Consider the following 19,071-nt stretch of genomic DNA (forward strand, 5'->3'; position numbering starts at 1 on the left):
TCAGATCCAGATCGTAACATGATTCAAAGGTTTGATGTCGACTGAGCATACAGTATCACTTACCGAAAGTCGAAAACAGTCGCTTTGCAACGATTACGCACGCATCACATGCAGGTGCATGTCCCCCTTAGAGGCAAACAAAGAGCCCTTGTGATGATAGTGAGGCAACAAATCAATCATACAATTTCTAAACAGTCACAGAAGTGTAAGAGTGGGTACTGTGACGCCAAAATAATGAGAAACAAATCATACTAGCTCTTCTCGGTTTATCAACTCACTGTGTCGTTTCAGGCTTCGGGCTCGGATCTTTTACTCCAATTTTACGTGATTGGACTCTGGTCTCCGGGCAAGTGACGAGAAGCATATGGTGTGCAGAAGTCACATATTGATAACGCCGCAAGAAAAGTTGATTGGTAGCATCAAGTCACCAGGGCAAGTGACATCCATGTCTATAAGCCATCATTTAAAAGAGGGGGGAGCGACTTAACTCCTCATTCTGGGCCGTCCTTTCCGAAAAGATGTCTATAAAAATACCATCAACCCCAGATCTGATGAGACACAAAATACTCGACTTTCGAGACTACGGATATCCATCTGTGTTTTCAGTTAAAGAGATTCAATACACTGCGCACATTGCTACAACATAGTCCTCTGACACAGGATACCCAACCTCGAGAACTCCAATCCTGCAGACCTAGCTTCGACCCACTTAGGACCCATTAGTATGTGTCTTCCACAGTAATTCATCACCATTTCCCCTGTAATTAACAATATCGCTAGTGGTTGCCTCAAGCATTGCCCTGCCTACCGATGGCAAACTGACAATCGTCACCCTGCCCACTGATACCAACACTTGTGGCCAATGCGGGAAGAACTTTACTGGCTCCAGTGACAATTGCACTTGCCATGAGTAATTGCAATTGCAATGCCTCGTCACTTCGATCGTATTGCGGAGGGTCATAAGACCCACTCCATATGGGATATCTTCAGCGTAACGGTTGTCTGCTCCGGGGAGGTTAAGGCTGTAACGGGCTGACGCGCAGAGTTAGTCACAGCAAAGCCGTAACGCCTTGTTTGTTCGTTTTGTTCTACGCAGTATCACATCCACTCCACTTGCTTTCGTCCCTCGTTGCGCCTCTTCTCTTCTTTCTCTCTTTAAGCTTTTTGCACACAGTAGGTGCCTAGTCAATGGTCAAACTTAAGCCCGGCTTTAGCCATTCACAACCAAAGTATCAAACTAAGGATGAGAGGGCGGGCAGGTAGATAGCAGTAGGCCATATACCCGCCCGCAAGCCGCCCGTTGCCAAAAGGTGTACGTTTAGTTGAAAAAGTTAGCTTGTACATTCTACTGCATAGAATGATCCATAGACTGTAGACCAGCGGTATAGTTACACTTCTATACATAGCGGCATCGATGACAAGCGTACTGTTGGCATTCCACTGGGCTTCGATTGGCACCAACAAGAACTGTGCCTGTGCAAAATTGTTGTGGACGCATGTGGGTGATTTGACCCCTCATAGCTAGATGGATAGTTGTAGGAGCGCGTCTCATTCTCCAATACAACTCTCTCCCTTCTGCTCCATTGGCCCCTGCATAGTAGAGTCCATCAAAAATTCACTGAGACCGTAATTCCTGCTGTGGCAGTCACAGCATTCCCGGCCCATGCGGATTAAGTCCTGGACAAAGCAAGACACATCATCATGTGCACATGGAGAATTTATTGCAACATCTGTGACAGTTCTCTCCTGCCCACATTATCTGTTCCCCTGTTCTTTCGCTAAATCCGTCATCAGGACAATATGTTATACCTGGTTGGAGAATTTGATATCCACAACGATAGACTCGATACTGGCGACCACACATTGCTCTTGAAAAACACTAAAGAAAATGATGTGCAGAATGACTTTGCCGATTATTTCAATCAAGAAGAGGATCCAAGAAGCTTTCCTACTGCTTTATATGTCTATACTGTCCTATTTTTGGTTTGATAATGCAGTACTGAGGGGTTACATGCCGACTCGCTTCGAACCTTCAGCGCTTAGGTCTGAAATTGAGAACTATCTTAGCTCCATTAATTACAGAATGCCAGGTTGCTCTTTATAGAATATTGGAGCGCTGAATCATGATACTCTGAGTGGCTGGGCTGTTGGATGCCTGAAGCATCACCATGTGATAGAACCTCCATGTATGATAGCTCTCTCTCCTTTCCTTCTCTTCCTCCTCTCCTCGTGCGAGGCAGTCAATCCACGCAATGCTTTCTCCATTCCATTTTCCATCCAGATGGCATCTCCATTACTGGCAGTTCGAAGTAATTATAGGTTGTTAGTGACTCAAAATCCGAATTTGTAGCCTAACAACTGAAACAGCGCGAAGTGCTGGGCATCACTTTTCAGGAGCGAGGTTTTTGATTGCTTGTAAAAAGATATACGTAAAAAAGGAGAAATATCGTATTCGACGAACGAGGATACTAAAGCTAGATATAATTATATCTCGAGATCTGACTATACTCGGTCTAGAAAATGCTTTCACCCGTAGGTCATATAGATTGTTGCCGCTCACTAAACAACCCCCCCCCCCCCCCCCCCCAACCTTCTTTGCCCTGTGACAGCGACAGCGTCGATGGGACTAAAAAATACTTTCACTAATTATGTAGTCCAACTTATTGAACCCTCTTCTTCTCTGTTTAGAGTGGGTGTAACACGCGGGACTGGATTGCTCGAGAACTCATTCAGCAGGAGCTCAGGCTGACCAGGATTATGCCTCTGGCATAAAGTAGGCAATGTATACATATTGAATGCATAGAGGGCCAAGCATTGCAAACCAATCACAGATTAATGAATAAGGAGAGTAAAGGAAGTTGTCTTACCGGCTGCCTTAGCCTACATAAGAGAGTGTAACAACCAACAGTGGACAGTATGAGCTCAGAACAATAGTAAATCACCTAGTATTCATCGAAATAGGAACCGCTTAATATTTTCAAGTCCCTGGAGATCTCCCTCGGTCGAGTCAGACTTCTCCTTCTCAACCCAACCTTTAGTATAACCTCCTCCAAAATCAATCAGATATGCATCCTCATTGGCATCAATAAGCACATTAGCTGCCTTCGCATCTCCCCAAATGATATTGTGTGAATGCATGTGTTCAATTGTGTGCGAAATCTGATCAACCCATTTTTGTCGGAGCTCGGAAAATTTGGGATCGCGTCCATTAATGCAATTGAGTGTAACTCCATCACAATTGATGTATGATAAAAGCAATCCCATGACATACCCATCATCATCCTGGACCAGTCCTTCCAGTTGTGATGTGAGAATCGGGGGATCGAATTTGGCCATACGGATCTTTGAATAAGTGAGAATCTCTCTTGTAGTAATACCCATGTCACCTCCGTAGACTATCTTGAAGAAGCTAGGCTGTGGTTGACCATGAATAAATACCTTGCGAGGTATTCCTGGTAGCGCAGCTGATTCCGCACTAATTGGAACCTGGACTTCCCTAGGATGGTAGATAGAAAAGGCAGAGTAGTCGACAGAAGATGGTAAACGGGCCCCGATGAGATGATGTTTCATGTTCTTAGTGTTGCCGAGATAAACGGGAACTAAGTTGTCTCCCACTACCTCCACAGTGTAGTGCAATTCTTCCGCAAACAGACAGTCCTCGAGAGTGTACTTTTGGCTCGGGTCTAGGGGAGCAATTTCGCGGAAGATTGGCAGAAATGGTTGCAAGACCCAATCATGCATTTCATCAAGGGGGTCTTCAAACTCCACATCCAGATCGACTTCAGACTCATCAGGAATCCATTCTGGTTCTTGACGTCGAGCATGTCGAAGATATTCGGCCAGGAGGACAGGCGACCTTGAGAAGCTGGAAGTAAAGAGATCGATTTTAAAGCGTTTGTTCGAGACATAAACATTCAACTGAGTGTCTGTATTTTTGGTGCTTGATCTAAACGGACCAACATCATAGATGATTTGCTCCCTTGTCATTGTTGGCCGTCGAGGAGTTGCGGCAAACCAAAAATAAAAAAAAAAAAAATAAAAAAAGGGAGATAGGAGTAAGAATCTGGCAGGTCGGGGGAGTGTGTGTGAGCGAGGTGCAGATACCAAGTCATGTGACTTTTGGCCAATAGGTGCAAATAAGTAACAATCTTCACAACCAACCCTTCTGCAATATGTAATTGGAAGGAAGAGCTGCATCAAAGGGGCCTGGAGGTTGAAAGACAGTATGCTTTTCGGCCTCCGATGCCATAGGAGTAGAACAGAGGGATATCCGCAGCTTTCTCCATGATAATGAATTCGGCACGGCATTTGAGCCATCGGATGACTCAAGAAAGAACACGAGGTACAGGAATGGTAGTGTGTCTCCTGACTAGGTTCTACAGTCTTAGTGAACCGAGTCCCCATATCCTAAAACTCGTACTTCACCAGCTGTTGTTAATAAGGGCGGACTAGCAATGTGGCACGGAACTTTGGCTATCACATCCGTTCCATCCGCCCTCTTCATCAGAAAAGCCTTCCTGAAACCCCCTTCCATTTTGTCAATAGCCGTCACGCGACTGAAACTAGTCGTATGCTTCCGAGTCCCACTCGTCAGCACCTGGCGGGCCCTGCTCGGGTGCTTTGTTGACAGTTTCTTTTCTCTGTCTCTTGCGCGCGGCTGCTCTTGCCTTTGCAATAACACGTTCAGCCATAACTTCCTCCCTAGGAATTCCGTGCGGGCTCCTGAGCGCCTGGATTCCTACCATTCCTCCCTTATAAACGTGGAATTTCAAAGGTAAGAGTAGCCGCGCGTAAGAGACAGAGAAAAGAAACTCTTAACAAAGCACCCGAGTAGGGCCCGCTAGGTGCTAACGGGTAGGACTCAGAAGCAAACGACTACGAATCGTAGTCGCGCGTCTATTTATGGGCGGCGTCATAGTTAGCAATAACCTGCAGATCGTTCAGGGATCTTTGCGCGTGTCTTTGTCCATGGCCTGGAAGGCTACGGCCGTGGACGACAAGGACTTCTCGGAAGCGCTCGACAGCGGATGTTTTCTCCCGTTAGAACTATACGAATCCGACGGGTATAAGTCGGCGTTCCGTGTGGATGCGAAGCGTACTGACTCGGATTGGCGGACGAGCAAGGATTTCCGCTTCCGAGAAGCCCTTGCGTCCACGGCCGCAGCCTTCCAGGCCATGGACAACGACACGCGCAAAAGATCCCTGAACGATCTGCAGGTTATTGCTAACTATGACGGCGCCATTCTTAATGACGCCGCCCGCAAATGGACGCCCGACTGCGATCGGTACATCTCGGAGCTGTCGAAACTCACCGGTCACGATTCTCCTGATGAGGCAAAGATACTGTATGCCTCGGGTAAGCTCGTTAAGGTCGCCCTGCAACGATTGGAGCAACGCGAGAGACAACATATTGTGTCCGCCCTCAATTGGGACATTCCGGACCCAATGCTGATCCAGCGGTTCGTCGCTTTCCTCCAGCTAGGGCAGCCGGGCTGCAAAGCGCGTCTAAGTCGAAGCGGACATATCGTCGGCTAAGCCGGTGTTCTTCATCGACAAGAAGATGTCAATTGGTGTAAGCAAAAAGGTCGTCGCGGGCGATCGGCGTGCCTGTTTAAATCTTCAGACTCTCTTCAAAACAAACCTCCTTTTTTACCTCGACAGGTGATCGATAGAAGCGTTTCTGGGCGGCCATAACACGATTTTGAGAAAGTTTTGATGAAAGGGTGAGAATTTGTGGTGGATGTATGTTGGTCCAGACATTGACCTCTCGGTAGATATGTTGTAGATAGTTGTAGGAGCTCGCTCTCTCTCTCCCTTCTGCTTCCCTGACCCTACGTAGTAGCGTCAACAGAATTGTCACCCCGTTCTTACCCCGTCCCTCACCCATATCACTCGCGCCCACCGTGCCGCTGAGAGATGCAAAAACAAAAACATACAACAGTGAGGATTCGCTGGTGGTCACCCACCCAACTACTAACTCACCGGCGTGTGGCTTAAGTACGGCTGAGCGGACGGGAAGCCCTGTTTTCCACACCCTATGGTCGTATGTATCAGGTTATTAGTGGGAAGGAATGATCAGTACCCACCTATCGATCTAGTTCCACCCTACTGAATTGTACATAGGGTTCAATAATTCGGGCCCGTTGAGAAATCCCGGTTCAAGGACGTAGCTATCCAAGAAAGTGGTAAGGAGCTTGCATCGATTGTATCCGATGATACAACAGGCGGGTGACTTAATTGTGCTAGTTGGCTTAGGACTGTACAGGATTAACCCCTGCAAGTATTACACGGAAGTATGTCAATATAGCCTAAGCAAGCTATCTTGTCGCAAACCGCATGGTATGGTTAGCATCCATGGATGTGCGCACAAACTGCAAAAAGCATCATCCCAAACTCATCTGTCGATTGCACCCATCGCCCAATCCGTTTCCTCCTCGCCTCCGACCCTGTCTCCGACGATCTCCACAGCTCCGAAATTTTCAGCATCCCATCCTCCCATTTCGACAGGTGCCGATTATACTCTCTCGTCCAAGAGTCTCGATCAGAAGCCTCCCACAGTGCCTTACTCTCGGGAACAAGAATATCCCCTAGCTCATCAGACAGGAAATTTGGAAGACCTTTGTCGGAGTTGTACACATTCGAGAAGATGTACATTGTGAACAGCGTGCGTCGTTTGGCAGAGGCGATGATCCAGGATTCCCAAGTTGGCCGCGTTTGCGAAAGCTCGGCTTTGCAGGTGAAACCTGCTTTTGCGACGCGGAAGGCGAGGTCTTGGAGAGTTATCATACTCATGTCGTCTCCTAGGGAGGCGTTTTCGATTGGGAAGAAGTAAGCTGTTAGTAGGTAGATGAGGTATACTTGGAAAGAACATAATGTGTCGAAATCACTTGTCGCATCCTAATATATGGTTAAAAGAGTGTTTTCGATGGGTGGAAACAAACCGTACCTCCCGGGATAGTCTCTCCATCTCCTGTCTGACGGTCGATAAAACAATTGCCTCACTTCCAGCAACTCTGTTCATCCACATGCGCACCAGAGAAAAGCAGTTTGCTATTGTTCGCGGCATCGCTTTGCTGTTGAGTTGCAGCGGATGAATGAATGGAGGGAGGCTTTTCTCATCAAGAAGATGGTTGGGGTATGAGCGAAGCACGCAGGTGACGAACTGCACGGTAAACGGATTAAACAGCTTTGGGACCTGCTCCGTCGCGGTGAGAAGGTAAGGTTGCAGCCAGCGATCACGGATCTTCTCGGCGTCTATCATCGGCACAAGGTCAATGTGATCAAAATTCAAATCGGTGTCCACCGTCTGTGTGGATTCGTGCTGAGAGTAGATGCGCGGTATATCCGATGGATGGCCAGACACAGGACTCGAAAACGCTGTTACGGTCGAGGTAGCGGAAAGGTTTGCAGGTGATAGCCCAAAAGTTAGGCTCTCATCTGCTGAGATTTGTTCACTTGAAACCATAGGGCTTGATTGATGTACGTCGCCCGAACCCGCGGGATACCGACACTGCTTGCCACGAGCCCTGCATCGCGAGCAAGTCGGCTTCTCGAGCCCACATCGAACCTTGGAGTCCGTGCAGCTCTGGCAAGCCTTTTTGCGCGGTGGAACTTGTTTTCTAACTTTCATGGTTGATTCGGAATTTATGATGTGGACATGGTTATGAAGATGGTCGGAACCCCGCACTGGCAACGGAACTCCGAGTCTGGCATCGGACCCGCATTAGGACATACACGTTTTGCCACACGAAAATGCTGCTTGCACGTCTGTAACTTCAATTCCTTCAACTCTCAAAGAAAGAGCCCTTGGAAAAGCCGCTGGAGGGGATGATGAAGATGCGTTGGATTATTGCGTTGGGAAATTATGTTGGTATGGGTCTCTATCTCATTGTAGTTCAGTAACCTGCCCTCCATGGTCCGGTGTAATACACCGGCTACTACTATACTTCATATCTTATAACAATACAAGCCACGCCGGAAGTCACTTATGCACGTCAAGGATTGCACTCGAGTACTTGGAGGGAGAACCTCCGGAGATACCCATCGCCTTCCAAAGGGACCTCTAACAACCCAAATACCATCCTGCCAGTCAAAACACACTTGGTGACGAGTTTCCACCTTTTGATAAATTTTGAGCATTTCTTCTCTGTATTGAAATCTCGTTGAGTAAGAGGCCTTTGATTCATTTTCAGAATCCAGGAATTAGGATCCACCTAAGTCGCAATGTTGTTTCGGAGTTCCGAATATCTGATGAAGAATGGATAATAAAAGACCTGGACTTAAAAGGCTGACTTGTTATTTATTTTCGTTCTGTCTCTTAAACACTCCAGCAGACTTGGAAAGTCCTGTCTAATTCATCGCACCTCTTGTCAACGGTTTGCCATGGATACTCTAATCCGCGATAGCTTGTTTGGGCGCCTCTCAAATTCTTTAATCAGTAACAAGCTCTGGCCCTATCCTAATCTTGAGGCATGCAAATTTGAGACGCTGTCGACTTCACCTACGTCGACCATTTCGGTGACACCCGAGCCTAGCCAACAATTTATCGTTGAATTCTCCGGCGACGATGACCCGGACATGCCCAGGAACTGGTCACTGTTGTCGAAAACGCTCGTCACCTTGGATATAATGCTCCTCAATTTTAGCTTCTATGCCGCTTCAGCAATTTTCACACCAAGTATTCCCGGTATCGAGGAGCAATTCGGCGCCACGACTGCTGAAGGAACTCTGGGGCTATCACTCTTTGTCATTGCCTATGGCATTGGGCCTTTGTTTGTATGATACACCACACTCATACAAGACCTACTTTGGCTAATAATCTGGTTATCCCTAGTTGTCTCCATTGTCAAATCTTCCAGCTATCGGCCGCACACCAGTGTATGTGCTGGGATCTCTTATCTTCTGCCTGCTAAACATCGGAGCCGCTCTTGGAAAGAACGTCGAGACTATCCTCATACTTCGATTCTTTGGTGGTTTCTTTGGAAGTGCCCCGATAAGTGTTGGAGGAGCAACTCCGATGGAAGTATACGGGCCGGGTGAAGCGCCGTATGCGATTGCTTTATATGCTGTAAGCGGGGTTTGTGGGCCGATTTTAGGACCGGTATGCCCCTTCCTTCTACTATTATGTATGATTATAAAGTCAACTAATCCTCGCTCTCAGATATTCGGAACTCTAGCGATGTTCGTACCTTCTTATATCTATGCCCTGGTTATGGTTGCTAACTCACACAGCGAGCGTTGGCACACTTGGACAGCAAGCTTATGGCTTCTTTCTGGAATTACGGCTTTCACAACATTGTTCATCTTCTTTTTATTGCCGGAGACCCTGTCTTCCAATATTCTTCTTCGTCGAGCGCAACGCCTCCGTGAGCATACTGGAAATCCTTTGTATCGAAGCAAATCCGAGATGGATACACCGACGACAAGTTTTGGCGCCATGATCTTCAAGCAGACAGTGGACGATCTTAAGCTATCATGCATGGATCCGGTAATAATTTTCGTGAACATACACACCATGCTGATATATGGAATTCTGTATCTATGGTTTGAATTCTTTCCGTTTGGTAAGACGAATTTGCGCATCTCGGCAACTTCCAATATCCTTGGCTTACAAACCGATTCAGTATTTGACGGAATATATCATTTCACTCCTATACAACAAGCCCGTGGGTCCCCTTGTTATTCAACCTGGTGGTTGGCTTAGGCTGATATCTTATTTGACAGTTGCCTTTTTCGGTATCCTCGTCGGCGCAGCTATATCTGTCGTTTCATACATGCTCTGGCTTCGATTCTCCTACCAGCCCCGCGTATCGAAGGTAGAATCCAGTATCGAGCCCGAAGCAAGGCTAGTTCCAGGACAAATCGGTGCCATTTGCATTCCAATCTGTTTGTTCATGTTTGCGTGGACATCAAGACCAGGGTATGCTTGATGAACAGTCCTACTCGAAACTCGTGCTTACTGGTATAATTCTAGTGTACACTGGGTGGTTCCGATAATTGGTACCGCTTTTTTTGCCCCAGGTTTCTACCTCACTTTCCAGTCGGTTCTCAATTATCTTGGAGAATCGTATCCGAGACACGTCGCGAGTGTATTTGCCGGAAATACCTTTTTTAGGAGCTCATTTGGAGGTGCATTACCTTTGGCTGCCCCTCGGATGCTGCAGTCTCTTGGAATTGTCTGGGCATCCAGTACATTGGGATTCATTTCCATCGCTATGCTTCCTCTCCCCTTCATTCTGGAAAGGGTAAGTTGAAGCTTATCTTGCGGTTTCTATCATTAGCTAATTCATCTGATAGTATGGAAAGACACTACGCTCGTGGAGCAAATTTGCAAACTAGGGTATAGGGCTCAGTCGCTTAGAGGCACTGAGAAATGCATGCCATGAACGGAAGGGCAGTGGAGGTAGAATGGGGTATGCGTGTAAGATATGATATTATACAGTTGTTCTAGTATAAAGAAAGTTCTATTGTTGATCGCGTGGAGATCCGTTTAGCTTTTTCCTTTCTAAAGGTAGCTTCAGACTGGCAAGTATAGGTGGAGGTACATGCAATAGAACTTTTATCTTCAGAGCAAGTTTGTTCTGGCAAATTTCCTTGGGGGACATGAGTAGAAGGGCTATATAGAAGAATACGGACATATCTTTATTCAAGACTACTTCATATTCAGTTGAATGTCACACGCAGGATCAACCTGATCAATATAGCGAACTAGAATGGATTGTGGATGTAACCCCTACCATCTAAGCCACAATAATTTTCCAATATATAATGCGATAATGAATATGCATGTGTGGGTTGACTTCTTAAAGTATCGAATTATGGAGTTATGGAGTATACTGCATGATTTTCTGCCAGGCCAAGAGGCCAACTCAACCAATCAACTTCTTTGGTCAGACGTGCCATCCCGCCTGTCAACACCAACCAACATCAACCCAACACCAATTATACCAACAAGGCGCGTATTGAGTGACTAATAACAGGTCCGAAACCTTCCAAGGTACTCAGTCATAAAAGCTGTAAACCCAGAGCTTTCTCTCTTTCTGTCTTGTTTCCGGCAAGGCAACTCTACAAACTACAAATTACCTCGCTATTGTGACCATCTAGCGCACAAGGATGGAGCCCACCACATCAGAGCATGAGCCCAAAACAACAAAGTGGGATGAAGGCCAGATTTACGTCAAAGCCTGCCACAACGCTACTAGAAAGCTCCTTGTCTGCCTCCTCTCTCGCTCCAACGAGAAGAAATTGAACCTCACCACCGCTGGACTAGACTTGTCCTCCGGTGATTCCCCAGACTATGGTCCACGCTTTGTGAAGCCATTTTCCCATGATAAAATGAGAGAATATGTGGAGCGTGAACAGCCTTGGGATGATAGATGGGACATCCACAGTCTCTGTATCCCCGATGAACCAGAGTTGTACAAATACCGGCTGTGGCGTAACGCGCACCATGTGGCTGGGATTCTGCACCTTACTCTGGAAAACTTTTGGGGCTATGATTGGCCGCATGGACTAGTTGATGAGGAGTAAGTCGCTAAGTCCTCATACTCTCTACGTCGCCCTTGTTTCTAACAAACCTTACTATGTAGCAACGAGCTCGGCTCCTTATATCGAAACCAAAGCCAATGGTACCTCGAAGGCTGGACGATCGCGAAGGATACATCTCAGCCCCATATCAATGCCTTCGTATCCGATTCGCAGCCCCACCGTGTTGGTCGCCTCAACTCAGGTGAGGTATCTCTTGCCTATGGCTTGATCGCCAAGCGCCGACTCCAAGAGGGATACAACGATCACCGGTATATCCCTATCACCATGTTTTCTATGTCAAATTTCACAGTCCGCATCCTTCAGATCTGGCACGACAAGCAGAATCCCAAAGCTCTCCAAGTCCGTTCGTCACGGATAATGGACTTCAAGGGCGGTATACAAAATAACTTGGACGACTGGATCACCATTCTGTGCTGGATGACGGGAGAGCCAGTCGGAGATACAAAAAATGGAACTGAAGTTGCGAAAGTGATTGAGCGTGAGGAATAGCGCGGAACACAGAACATGGCAAAGGATTTGGCAAGATTTTTCTCTTCTTTTACGACTACGCAGTTTCGGCGCAAGGGTTTCTTACTGTGTTTATTTACTAGTTCTGGCGTTAGGAGATAATGCTACTTGATGGAGTCACTCCCTGGGACGATCTTTACATGGTATATGGTTATACATACAGTGATATGAGACACTAAAACCTCAACCCAGCACCCAAAACTAAAAGAGAAACCCCAGGTGCATGCCCTAGAAAACGTAACCAACCCCGCATCCTCAATCCAGAAGCAGCTCCCTCTTCTGGACGGACAAACAAATTAGCCTCCAATCCACTATACGAATTTATCGAATCTCCCTCGGAATCAGTCTCAACCTCGGAATCAGAAATATCCGTTCCATCATCAATATCAGTGCCCGTAGCCGCGGCTCTACTAGAGCTTACAGTAGATGTAGCTACTGATATCGACGCGTGTGCTTTGGCATTAGCGCAATCCCGTTGGCGAGTCGTCTCGGCATCTTTTTTGGATGTGTCTTCGCGACAGTTGGTATAGCAGCTGGGTTATTAGTGTCAAAGGACGTGTGAATGTGGTTGACTAGGTGTTAGACTAGACTTACTCCACCACATCCATGCTATTAGTACACCGGCAGTCCCAATCATCGGGTGCGCAGTTACCCAGGTTAGATCTCACTGATTGGATGCATTCCTGTAGGATGATGCTGGGTTGAATAGTTAGTGTTCAGGCTCGGCTTGAACTGAATATAAGCATCCACCACGCATACACGCGCGTATACGTGGATGGACTCGACCTACTTTTCTGAGGCAGATGTAGTATTCACTGCATTGTCTGCTGATGTGGTTGTGGTTGTTGCTGCTGTGTCCGCTAATGTGAAAGTAGCGGCTGCTAGGAGGAATGGAAGTGTCGAGTTCAAGTAATGCATTACAAGAAAATATGGTATATTGAGATATAGTCACGCAGTTGGGAGGCCTTGCTACTTTATCATACTAGCATAATAGAAGTGAAGAGATCTCCATAGGATGGATGGCAATACAAATAAACGAAATGAAGTCCCCTGCTGCATTTCTATCAAAGACAAAACATTCCATTCTTACAATCTTCAGCCCTGGCGAAACTCTATCGAAAACCACATGAGATATAATGGGGAAATATAGTCCCCAGATCGGCTACTGACGTAGGAAACGTCCTTGGCTATGTCCATCAACATCGTAGTGTTCTCGAAACATTGAAGACCAGCCATGTCTATGCAAGAGACGGTTGGTCAATGCGTTGCTGTATAGGGGCGTGACAAGGGGACTTTGACATACTTGCGGCTTGCTTGGCGGCAGCTAGGAGCTGATAGGGGAAATAGAAAATTGTCTGGAGTAAACCCTGGCATAATATTACATTCTTGACTGCGACAGGCCGTTCAATGCCCATTCCAACGTGTCTGGTGCATGTCTTCGACTCGGATCCTGGATCTGGGCAAATGCGCCAATAGGGAGGATTCCAGAATGCGGAGGATCAGCGGGTACCTGCAGATTATTTTGGTTTCTGGTTTAGGTAGTTTAGGTAGTTTAGGTAGTTCGAAACAGTGATGTAGTCTAGGATCAAATCCTATTTGTAGGAGAAAGGCACATTGATTACATTGACTTATTAAATGAGATCGAGTTACTATCCTACCAACAGGGTAGGTTTACAAAATAATGTCATCTAATCAATAATTCATTGCAGTAGTCTTACTGGATATAACCTATAGGGCTTACTCTGTGGCAAGTCCAAGTGATCCTATTTACATCAAACATACGTGAGTACAGCCCTTACAGACCCTTGGCCTGCTTGGCCTCGGCGAGAGCCTCTTTGAGCGCCGCCAGGGCCTTGTCGACATCACCACGCTTGGGATCAGTGACAGTGACACCCATGTGGCCGAACCGGATGTACTTAGTAGCAATCTCCTTGTGCAGGCCAGCTGCAAAGATAACACCACGCTTAAGCAGACCAGGCAGGACATCAGCCGGGACCAGACCCTCAGGCAGGTACATGGCAGTCATACCATGAGCCTGGCATTCAGGGTAAGAAGCGACCTGTTTGAGACCAAGCTCGGCAACAGCAGCCTTAACCTTATCCGAGACCTCGGTGTGGATAGCGAAGCGGCCGGGGACATCAGCGGTGATCTGGGTGAGGGTGGTGTGCAGAGCGTGGACGAGCTGGGTGGGCGGAGTGGCGAAGTAAGAGGGCTTGTTGTTCTCGTAGTTCTGCATGATGGGAAGCCAGTTGGCGATGGAGGCGTAGTAAGCGCCGGGCGGGGTCTTGCGCGACTGGGCGGCCTGGATGGCGCGGCCGGATGTCATGACGATGCTGAGGCCGGGCGGGCAGCCGATGGCCTTCTGCGAAGCCGTGACGACGGCATCGAGGTCCCACTCGTCGAAGGCGATCTCCTCTGAGCCCACGCTGCACACGCCGTCCACTACCACGAGGGTGTTCGGGCTGACGCGGCGCACCAATTGGGCCACGCCCTTGACGTCCCCGAGCACACCTGTCGATGTATCGACGTGTGTGAGGGTGATGAGCTTGTATGGCTTCTCCTTCAGGGCTTGCTCCACTTGCTCGAGCGGGGTGCGATCGCCGATGGGCGCCTTGAGGTGCGTCACGTTGGCACCGTATGTCTCGAGACACTGGCCGAAGGAGTCGCCGAAGTAGCCGGTGTTGAGGACGAGGGCGTTCTCGCCGCGCTCGATCAGGTTGGCGGAGACGAGATCCCAGCCCAGTGTGCCGCTTCCGGCGATGATGAAGGGCTGCGCGGTGGGGTTGGTGGATTGGAAGAGCTTGCGGACGAGAGTCAAGGTCTCGCCGAAGACCTTGACGAAGCCGGGAGCGACGTGGCTCTCACTGGAGGAGTTAGTTGGTTGTCTATTGTAGCATGATGTATGACATGGGCAACTCACGCGTAGTGGGACATGGATTGAAGGACGGCATCGTCGAATTCGATGGGTCCTGGGATCAGGAGGGTGTTGTGAGGGGCTTGAGCAGACATGGTGGAGTTTGATTCTGGGGGAGGGGAAGGAAGAATGGAGCGATCGATGGGTTTATATTCGACGTCGTCAGAGGATAGCGAATCTCTCTCGGTCGAGAAGGGAGTATTGAGGTCAGGCAACGGGAGGCGCTGATCCAGGTGTCTGGAAATCAGGCTCAGGCGCTCCTTAGTCAATTTGGACGCCATCCGATTGCGGCGGGCCGCGGGGTACTTTTCGCGTGAAAGGGGATTGGAGCAGTTCCCGAGGGTAACTTTGGAGAGATTCGGGGATCGCCGCCGAGTGGATTGGCCGAGATACCGATTGGAATTCGATGATTTGCTCGTTCGGATGATGGCACCGAGGGCATGTGAGAATGAGATTTGGATGGGTTATTTAAGGGTTTATTTATGAATTGAGTCGCGCTCTCTTCCCCGTAGGAGTTTGTTTTCCTTTGGGGATTTGATGTCGGAGAAGGGAAAGGCGGGCGGACCCTACCGATTTGACTCCCCAACAGTCTACGTCCTACGCTGTACGTGTTGTTCTATAAAGGATTTGTGGACATCATGCGAATGTCTGGGGTATTCTACCGGGTGTTGAGTCATTTTTATATCATTCTATTAGCAATTCAAGAGGATTGTACGTATATGTTTTACTGTTTACTAACTACACATAGTTATGTTGGGGATAGGAGTATTCCGATACTACGTATACTTGCTCTCTGCATTGAATTTGAATGCGTATATAGTATCATTTGTACGGAGTACTCATATACATATTGTACTATATCAATCTCAATGTCGCGATCTGCCCGACAATTGCTACTCCATTCGACCCTTCGTCCCCAATGTAGTATGCCCTCATGACCTCCGGTGACCTCCGCAAAGAGTTAGGAAACCTTCGACAAAATACGGAGTAGACATGGATTGGACTCATCAAACCGAAAAGCATTCGGACGAGACATTCGGCCTGATGAGCCAATGCGAAACAAAACAAACGTCGGGATGGCTTTATAGAACAGATAGCGCTAGCCGCATTTGGTTATAGAATAGGGCTTAGGGCATAGCTTAGTTGCTCTTCCCCGCGAAGCTCCATCAGGCTGAAGCCAACAGGCGTTGTTTCTTTCTGGCTTGCTCCGATTTCCGATCTCCGTGGATGGACCATTGACCTCCATTTACCCCACACACATCATCCAGGATGACCGCCCGTTTGGTCTTGGTCATTGGTGACCTGTTCATCCCTGACCGAGCTCCTGTAAGCTGTCCTCAGCTCAGCTTCCCTATCTCCGCTAACACATAGTCTAGGATCTTCCAGCCAAGGTCCGTCTTTCTACTACGTCACAATTTATTCCAGCCTGCTGATGATGCCCGTCGGTCTTAGTTCCGCAAACTCCTGACCCCCGGCAAGATCGGCCAGACCCTTTGTCTGGGCAACTTGACTGATCGCGAGACCTATGATTTCCTCCGCGAGGTAGCCCCGGACCTACAGATGGTCAAGGGTGATTACGATGTCGACTCCCCCAATCTCCCTCTCTCTAGGATCGTGAACCATGGCAGTCTACGAATTGGTTTCACCCATGGCCACACCATCGTGCCACCCGCCGACGCCGACGCACTGCTTATCGCGGCCCGCCAAATGGATGTCGATGTCCTACTGTGGGGTGGTACCCACCGCTTTGAGGCATTCGAGATGGAAGGTCGGTTCTTCATCAACCCGGGAAGCGCAACAGGTGCCATGAGCTCAGGCTTCTGGCCAGATGGCGAGGAGCCTACACCGAGTTTCTGCCTGATGGACGTGAGTTGCCCTGACGGATTTGGGTGATGGTGTACATGCTGACCCTGAACAGATCCAAGGTGATGTCCTTGTGTTGTACGTCTACCAGCTGAAGACCGATGCCAATGGGGTGGAAAATGTGGCTGTTGAGAAGGTCTCCTTCCGCAAGAACCATCCCCCAGCTTCGTGATGCTGTCCGTATGTCTACCGCCCTTCCTTCCTTCCTCCTGTAAATAATTGCCTTGGTGTTGGCCTGATCATGTGTTCTTCACCTTCCCTCCGCCTTGTTGCAGATTCCATGCTTTGCTTTTTCTTTTTAATTTGATACATGATACCTTGAATCGAGTCATTTCCTCAACATTGCCTAGTATGCTGCTGTCTGTTCCTACGAGCTGGTCGCCCACTTTGTTTTCCTTGATTTCCCTCAAAGCCATATTTGCCAATAGAATTAAATAATCCATTATTGTGTGATAGTTTTGTCCTGCTTGCCCCTCTCTCGGACCGTGAGGTTTATGTATGTATGTATCTAGTCACATTTGGACCTTCACATAGGGTAATCAGAGGCAAATCATGTCAATTTCAATTCAAGATAACTTGCATTCGTGCCAAGGAGCCATCGCCCCTATGGAGTCTGTAATACTACATAGCACATCCATGCAGCAGGTACATAGACATTATTTTTCAGTAACCTGAACTTTCCACGCCTTCCAACTAACTAAAGAAGACAACTAAGAGTTCCAAGTAAGTCTACCTTGATTGAATTGATACTAAGATAGCCAGGTATTTCTTTCAAGTTGAATGTATAAAACGAAATTAGGCTTTCTACTATGTAACCGCAATAGTAACCGCAGTATATGCTTATATTTCCTATATAAACTATCTTGTAGTAGAGAAAAACCATAAGATTTTGCATGTGTAATTTTCCTATCGGCGTGCGATATAGAATATAAGTTGAAGTTTGAGAGAAACCCCATCGTGTGAGCACAATGAGGCTGGAAAGATGTTACACTGCTATACACCGCCCGGCAGTATACCGTAGCCGGAAAATACGCTATTCCCAAAATGGACTGTCTCTCATTGCCAAATCCCAGAACTTCAATTCTCTACCGCCTAGAGATCTTGAACAGAGGGTTCTGTTATCTCGTACAAATCATCTGGGCAGTTCCCACCTTCGAGAAACTCATTCCCTTCGTTTACATATACCAAATTTGACGCGCAAAGACGAAACCGGTCTTCGGAGAGCTCTGACTCGCTCCCCTCATCGGTATCCCCGGCGCTTTCACCGACCCTTCGAATCACCCAACCCGACACTTTTTCTTTCTTTTTTGTCAACAAGATGGCTGCTGAAGGCCAGGAGATCCCAGAGGAGATCAAGGGGGAGAAGGTTCCAGCCCAGGAAGATGGTGTAGATGACGAGGTAAGTGTGATCGGGGTTGCTCCGCTGCACTGAAAGCAATTCCGCTCTTTGTTCGAGATCTTTGGGTCATTTCTTTCATGCCCACGTCGCATACATTCCCTCATATACGAGGCATATCCCGCTGACATGATTGATCCGTATAGGAAGAGATTGAGGCTATGAAGCGACGAGTGGCCGAGATGGAATCCGAGGCTGCCAAGCTGCGTGAGATGCAAGCCGACCTCGACCAGCAAACTGAGAGTCTTCAAGAGAACAAGGAAGATATTGATGCGCGTAGCATTTTCGTCGGCAACGTTGACTACGGCGCTTCGCCGGAGGAGATCCAGGCTCATTTCCAGAGCTGTGGTTCCATCAACCGGGTTACCATCTTGCTGGACAAATTCTCTGGCCAGCCCAAAGGGTGAGATTTGAACAGCAGAAGAAGAAAAAAGTACAAGGTGGATATGTGCTGACAAGACGCTGTAGTTATGCCTACGTTGAATTTGCGGAACCCAGCCTAGTTGCCCAGGCCCTGGTTTTGAACGAGAGTGTCTTCCGCGGTCGCAACTTGAAGGTCAGTTTATAATTGCTGAGACTATTCTCTCTACACTCGCTGATATCGAAGTAACAGGTCGTTCCCAAGCGTACCAACTTGCCCGGTATGCACCGTGGCCGTGGCCGTGGGTTTGGCCGCGGTCGTGGTCGTGGTTTCCCCCGTGGTGGTGGATATCGTGGCGGTGCTCCCTACCGGGGCCGAGGACGTGGCTTCTCGCCCTACTGAGTGTATTTGAAGGTGCTTCTGGAAATCCCGGGTCTGTGTCCGATTCTAGGACCGAACTGATCCTCTCCTCAATTTCTATAT

The 19,071-nt window shown here is 48.1% G+C and overlaps 8 protein-coding genes across 8 annotated transcripts; 4 read left to right on the forward strand and 4 right to left on the reverse strand.

Annotated features, from left to right (window-relative positions):
• Positions 1-2,949: 2,949 nt before the first annotated feature.
• On the reverse strand, positions 2,950-3,987 carry N7525_011399 (uncharacterized protein; the record flags this gene model as incomplete). Its single annotated transcript, XM_002560610.2, has 1 exon — positions 2,950-3,987. One exon carries the CDS (start codon positions 3,985-3,987, stop codon positions 2,950-2,952), a length of 1,038 nt encoding a protein of 345 aa, XP_002560656.2.
• Positions 3,988-6,345: 2,358 nt separating this feature from the next.
• N7525_011400 (Zn(II)2Cys6 transcription factor domain-containing protein) lies at positions 6,346-7,630 on the reverse strand (the record flags this gene model as incomplete). The annotated part of the gene is made up of 2 exons (XM_002560607.2): positions 6,346-6,897; positions 6,947-7,630. The coding sequence occupies 2 exons, from the start codon at positions 7,628-7,630 to the stop codon at positions 6,346-6,348; spliced, it is 1,236 nt and encodes a 411-aa protein (XP_002560653.2).
• Positions 7,631-8,382: 752 nt separating this feature from the next.
• Positions 8,383-10,338, forward strand: N7525_011401 (MFS transporter; the record flags this gene model as incomplete). Its single annotated transcript, XM_061215481.1, has 7 exons — positions 8,383-8,775; positions 8,834-9,100; positions 9,161-9,180; positions 9,232-9,665; positions 9,724-9,919; positions 9,974-10,244; positions 10,297-10,338. The coding sequence occupies 7 exons, from the start codon at positions 8,383-8,385 to the stop codon at positions 10,336-10,338; spliced, it is 1,623 nt and encodes a 540-aa protein (XP_061067993.1).
• A 774-nt stretch (positions 10,339-11,112) lies between these two features.
• Positions 11,113-12,036, forward strand: N7525_011402 (uncharacterized protein; the record flags this gene model as incomplete). Its single annotated transcript, XM_002560605.1, has 2 exons — positions 11,113-11,525; positions 11,589-12,036. The coding sequence occupies 2 exons, from the start codon at positions 11,113-11,115 to the stop codon at positions 12,034-12,036; spliced, it is 861 nt and encodes a 286-aa protein (XP_002560651.1).
• Positions 12,037-12,229: 193 nt separating this feature from the next.
• Positions 12,230-12,972, reverse strand: N7525_011403 (GPI anchored serine-threonine rich protein; the record flags this gene model as incomplete). Its single annotated transcript, XM_002560604.1, has 3 exons — positions 12,230-12,587; positions 12,649-12,750; positions 12,845-12,972. 3 exons carry the CDS (start codon positions 12,970-12,972, stop codon positions 12,230-12,232), a joined length of 588 nt encoding a protein of 195 aa, XP_002560650.1.
• Positions 12,973-13,849: 877 nt separating this feature from the next.
• N7525_011404 (alanine--glyoxylate transaminase) lies at positions 13,850-15,249 on the reverse strand (the record flags this gene model as incomplete). The annotated part of the gene is made up of 2 exons (XM_002560603.2): positions 13,850-14,918; positions 14,975-15,249. 2 exons carry the CDS (start codon positions 15,247-15,249, stop codon positions 13,850-13,852), a joined length of 1,344 nt encoding a protein of 447 aa, XP_002560649.2.
• A 988-nt stretch (positions 15,250-16,237) lies between these two features.
• Positions 16,238-17,003, forward strand: N7525_011405 (vacuolar protein sorting-associated protein 29; the record flags this gene model as incomplete). Its single annotated transcript, XM_061215482.1, has 4 exons — positions 16,238-16,294; positions 16,345-16,359; positions 16,421-16,834; positions 16,887-17,003. The coding sequence occupies 4 exons, from the start codon at positions 16,238-16,240 to the stop codon at positions 17,001-17,003; spliced, it is 603 nt and encodes a 200-aa protein (XP_061067994.1).
• A 1,146-nt stretch (positions 17,004-18,149) lies between these two features.
• Positions 18,150-18,990, forward strand: N7525_011406 (polyadenylate-binding protein; the record flags this gene model as incomplete). Its single annotated transcript, XM_002560601.1, has 4 exons — positions 18,150-18,230; positions 18,374-18,630; positions 18,696-18,783; positions 18,841-18,990. The coding sequence occupies 4 exons, from the start codon at positions 18,150-18,152 to the stop codon at positions 18,988-18,990; spliced, it is 576 nt and encodes a 191-aa protein (XP_002560647.1).
• Positions 18,991-19,071: the final 81 nt, after the last annotated feature.

This window comes from Penicillium rubens, assembly GCF_028828025.1.
Source record: "Penicillium rubens strain IBT 27055 chromosome Unknown utg000004l_segment0_segment0, whole genome shotgun sequence".
In the NCBI taxonomy this organism is placed as follows: Eukaryota; Fungi; Ascomycota; class Eurotiomycetes; order Eurotiales; family Aspergillaceae; genus Penicillium; species Penicillium rubens.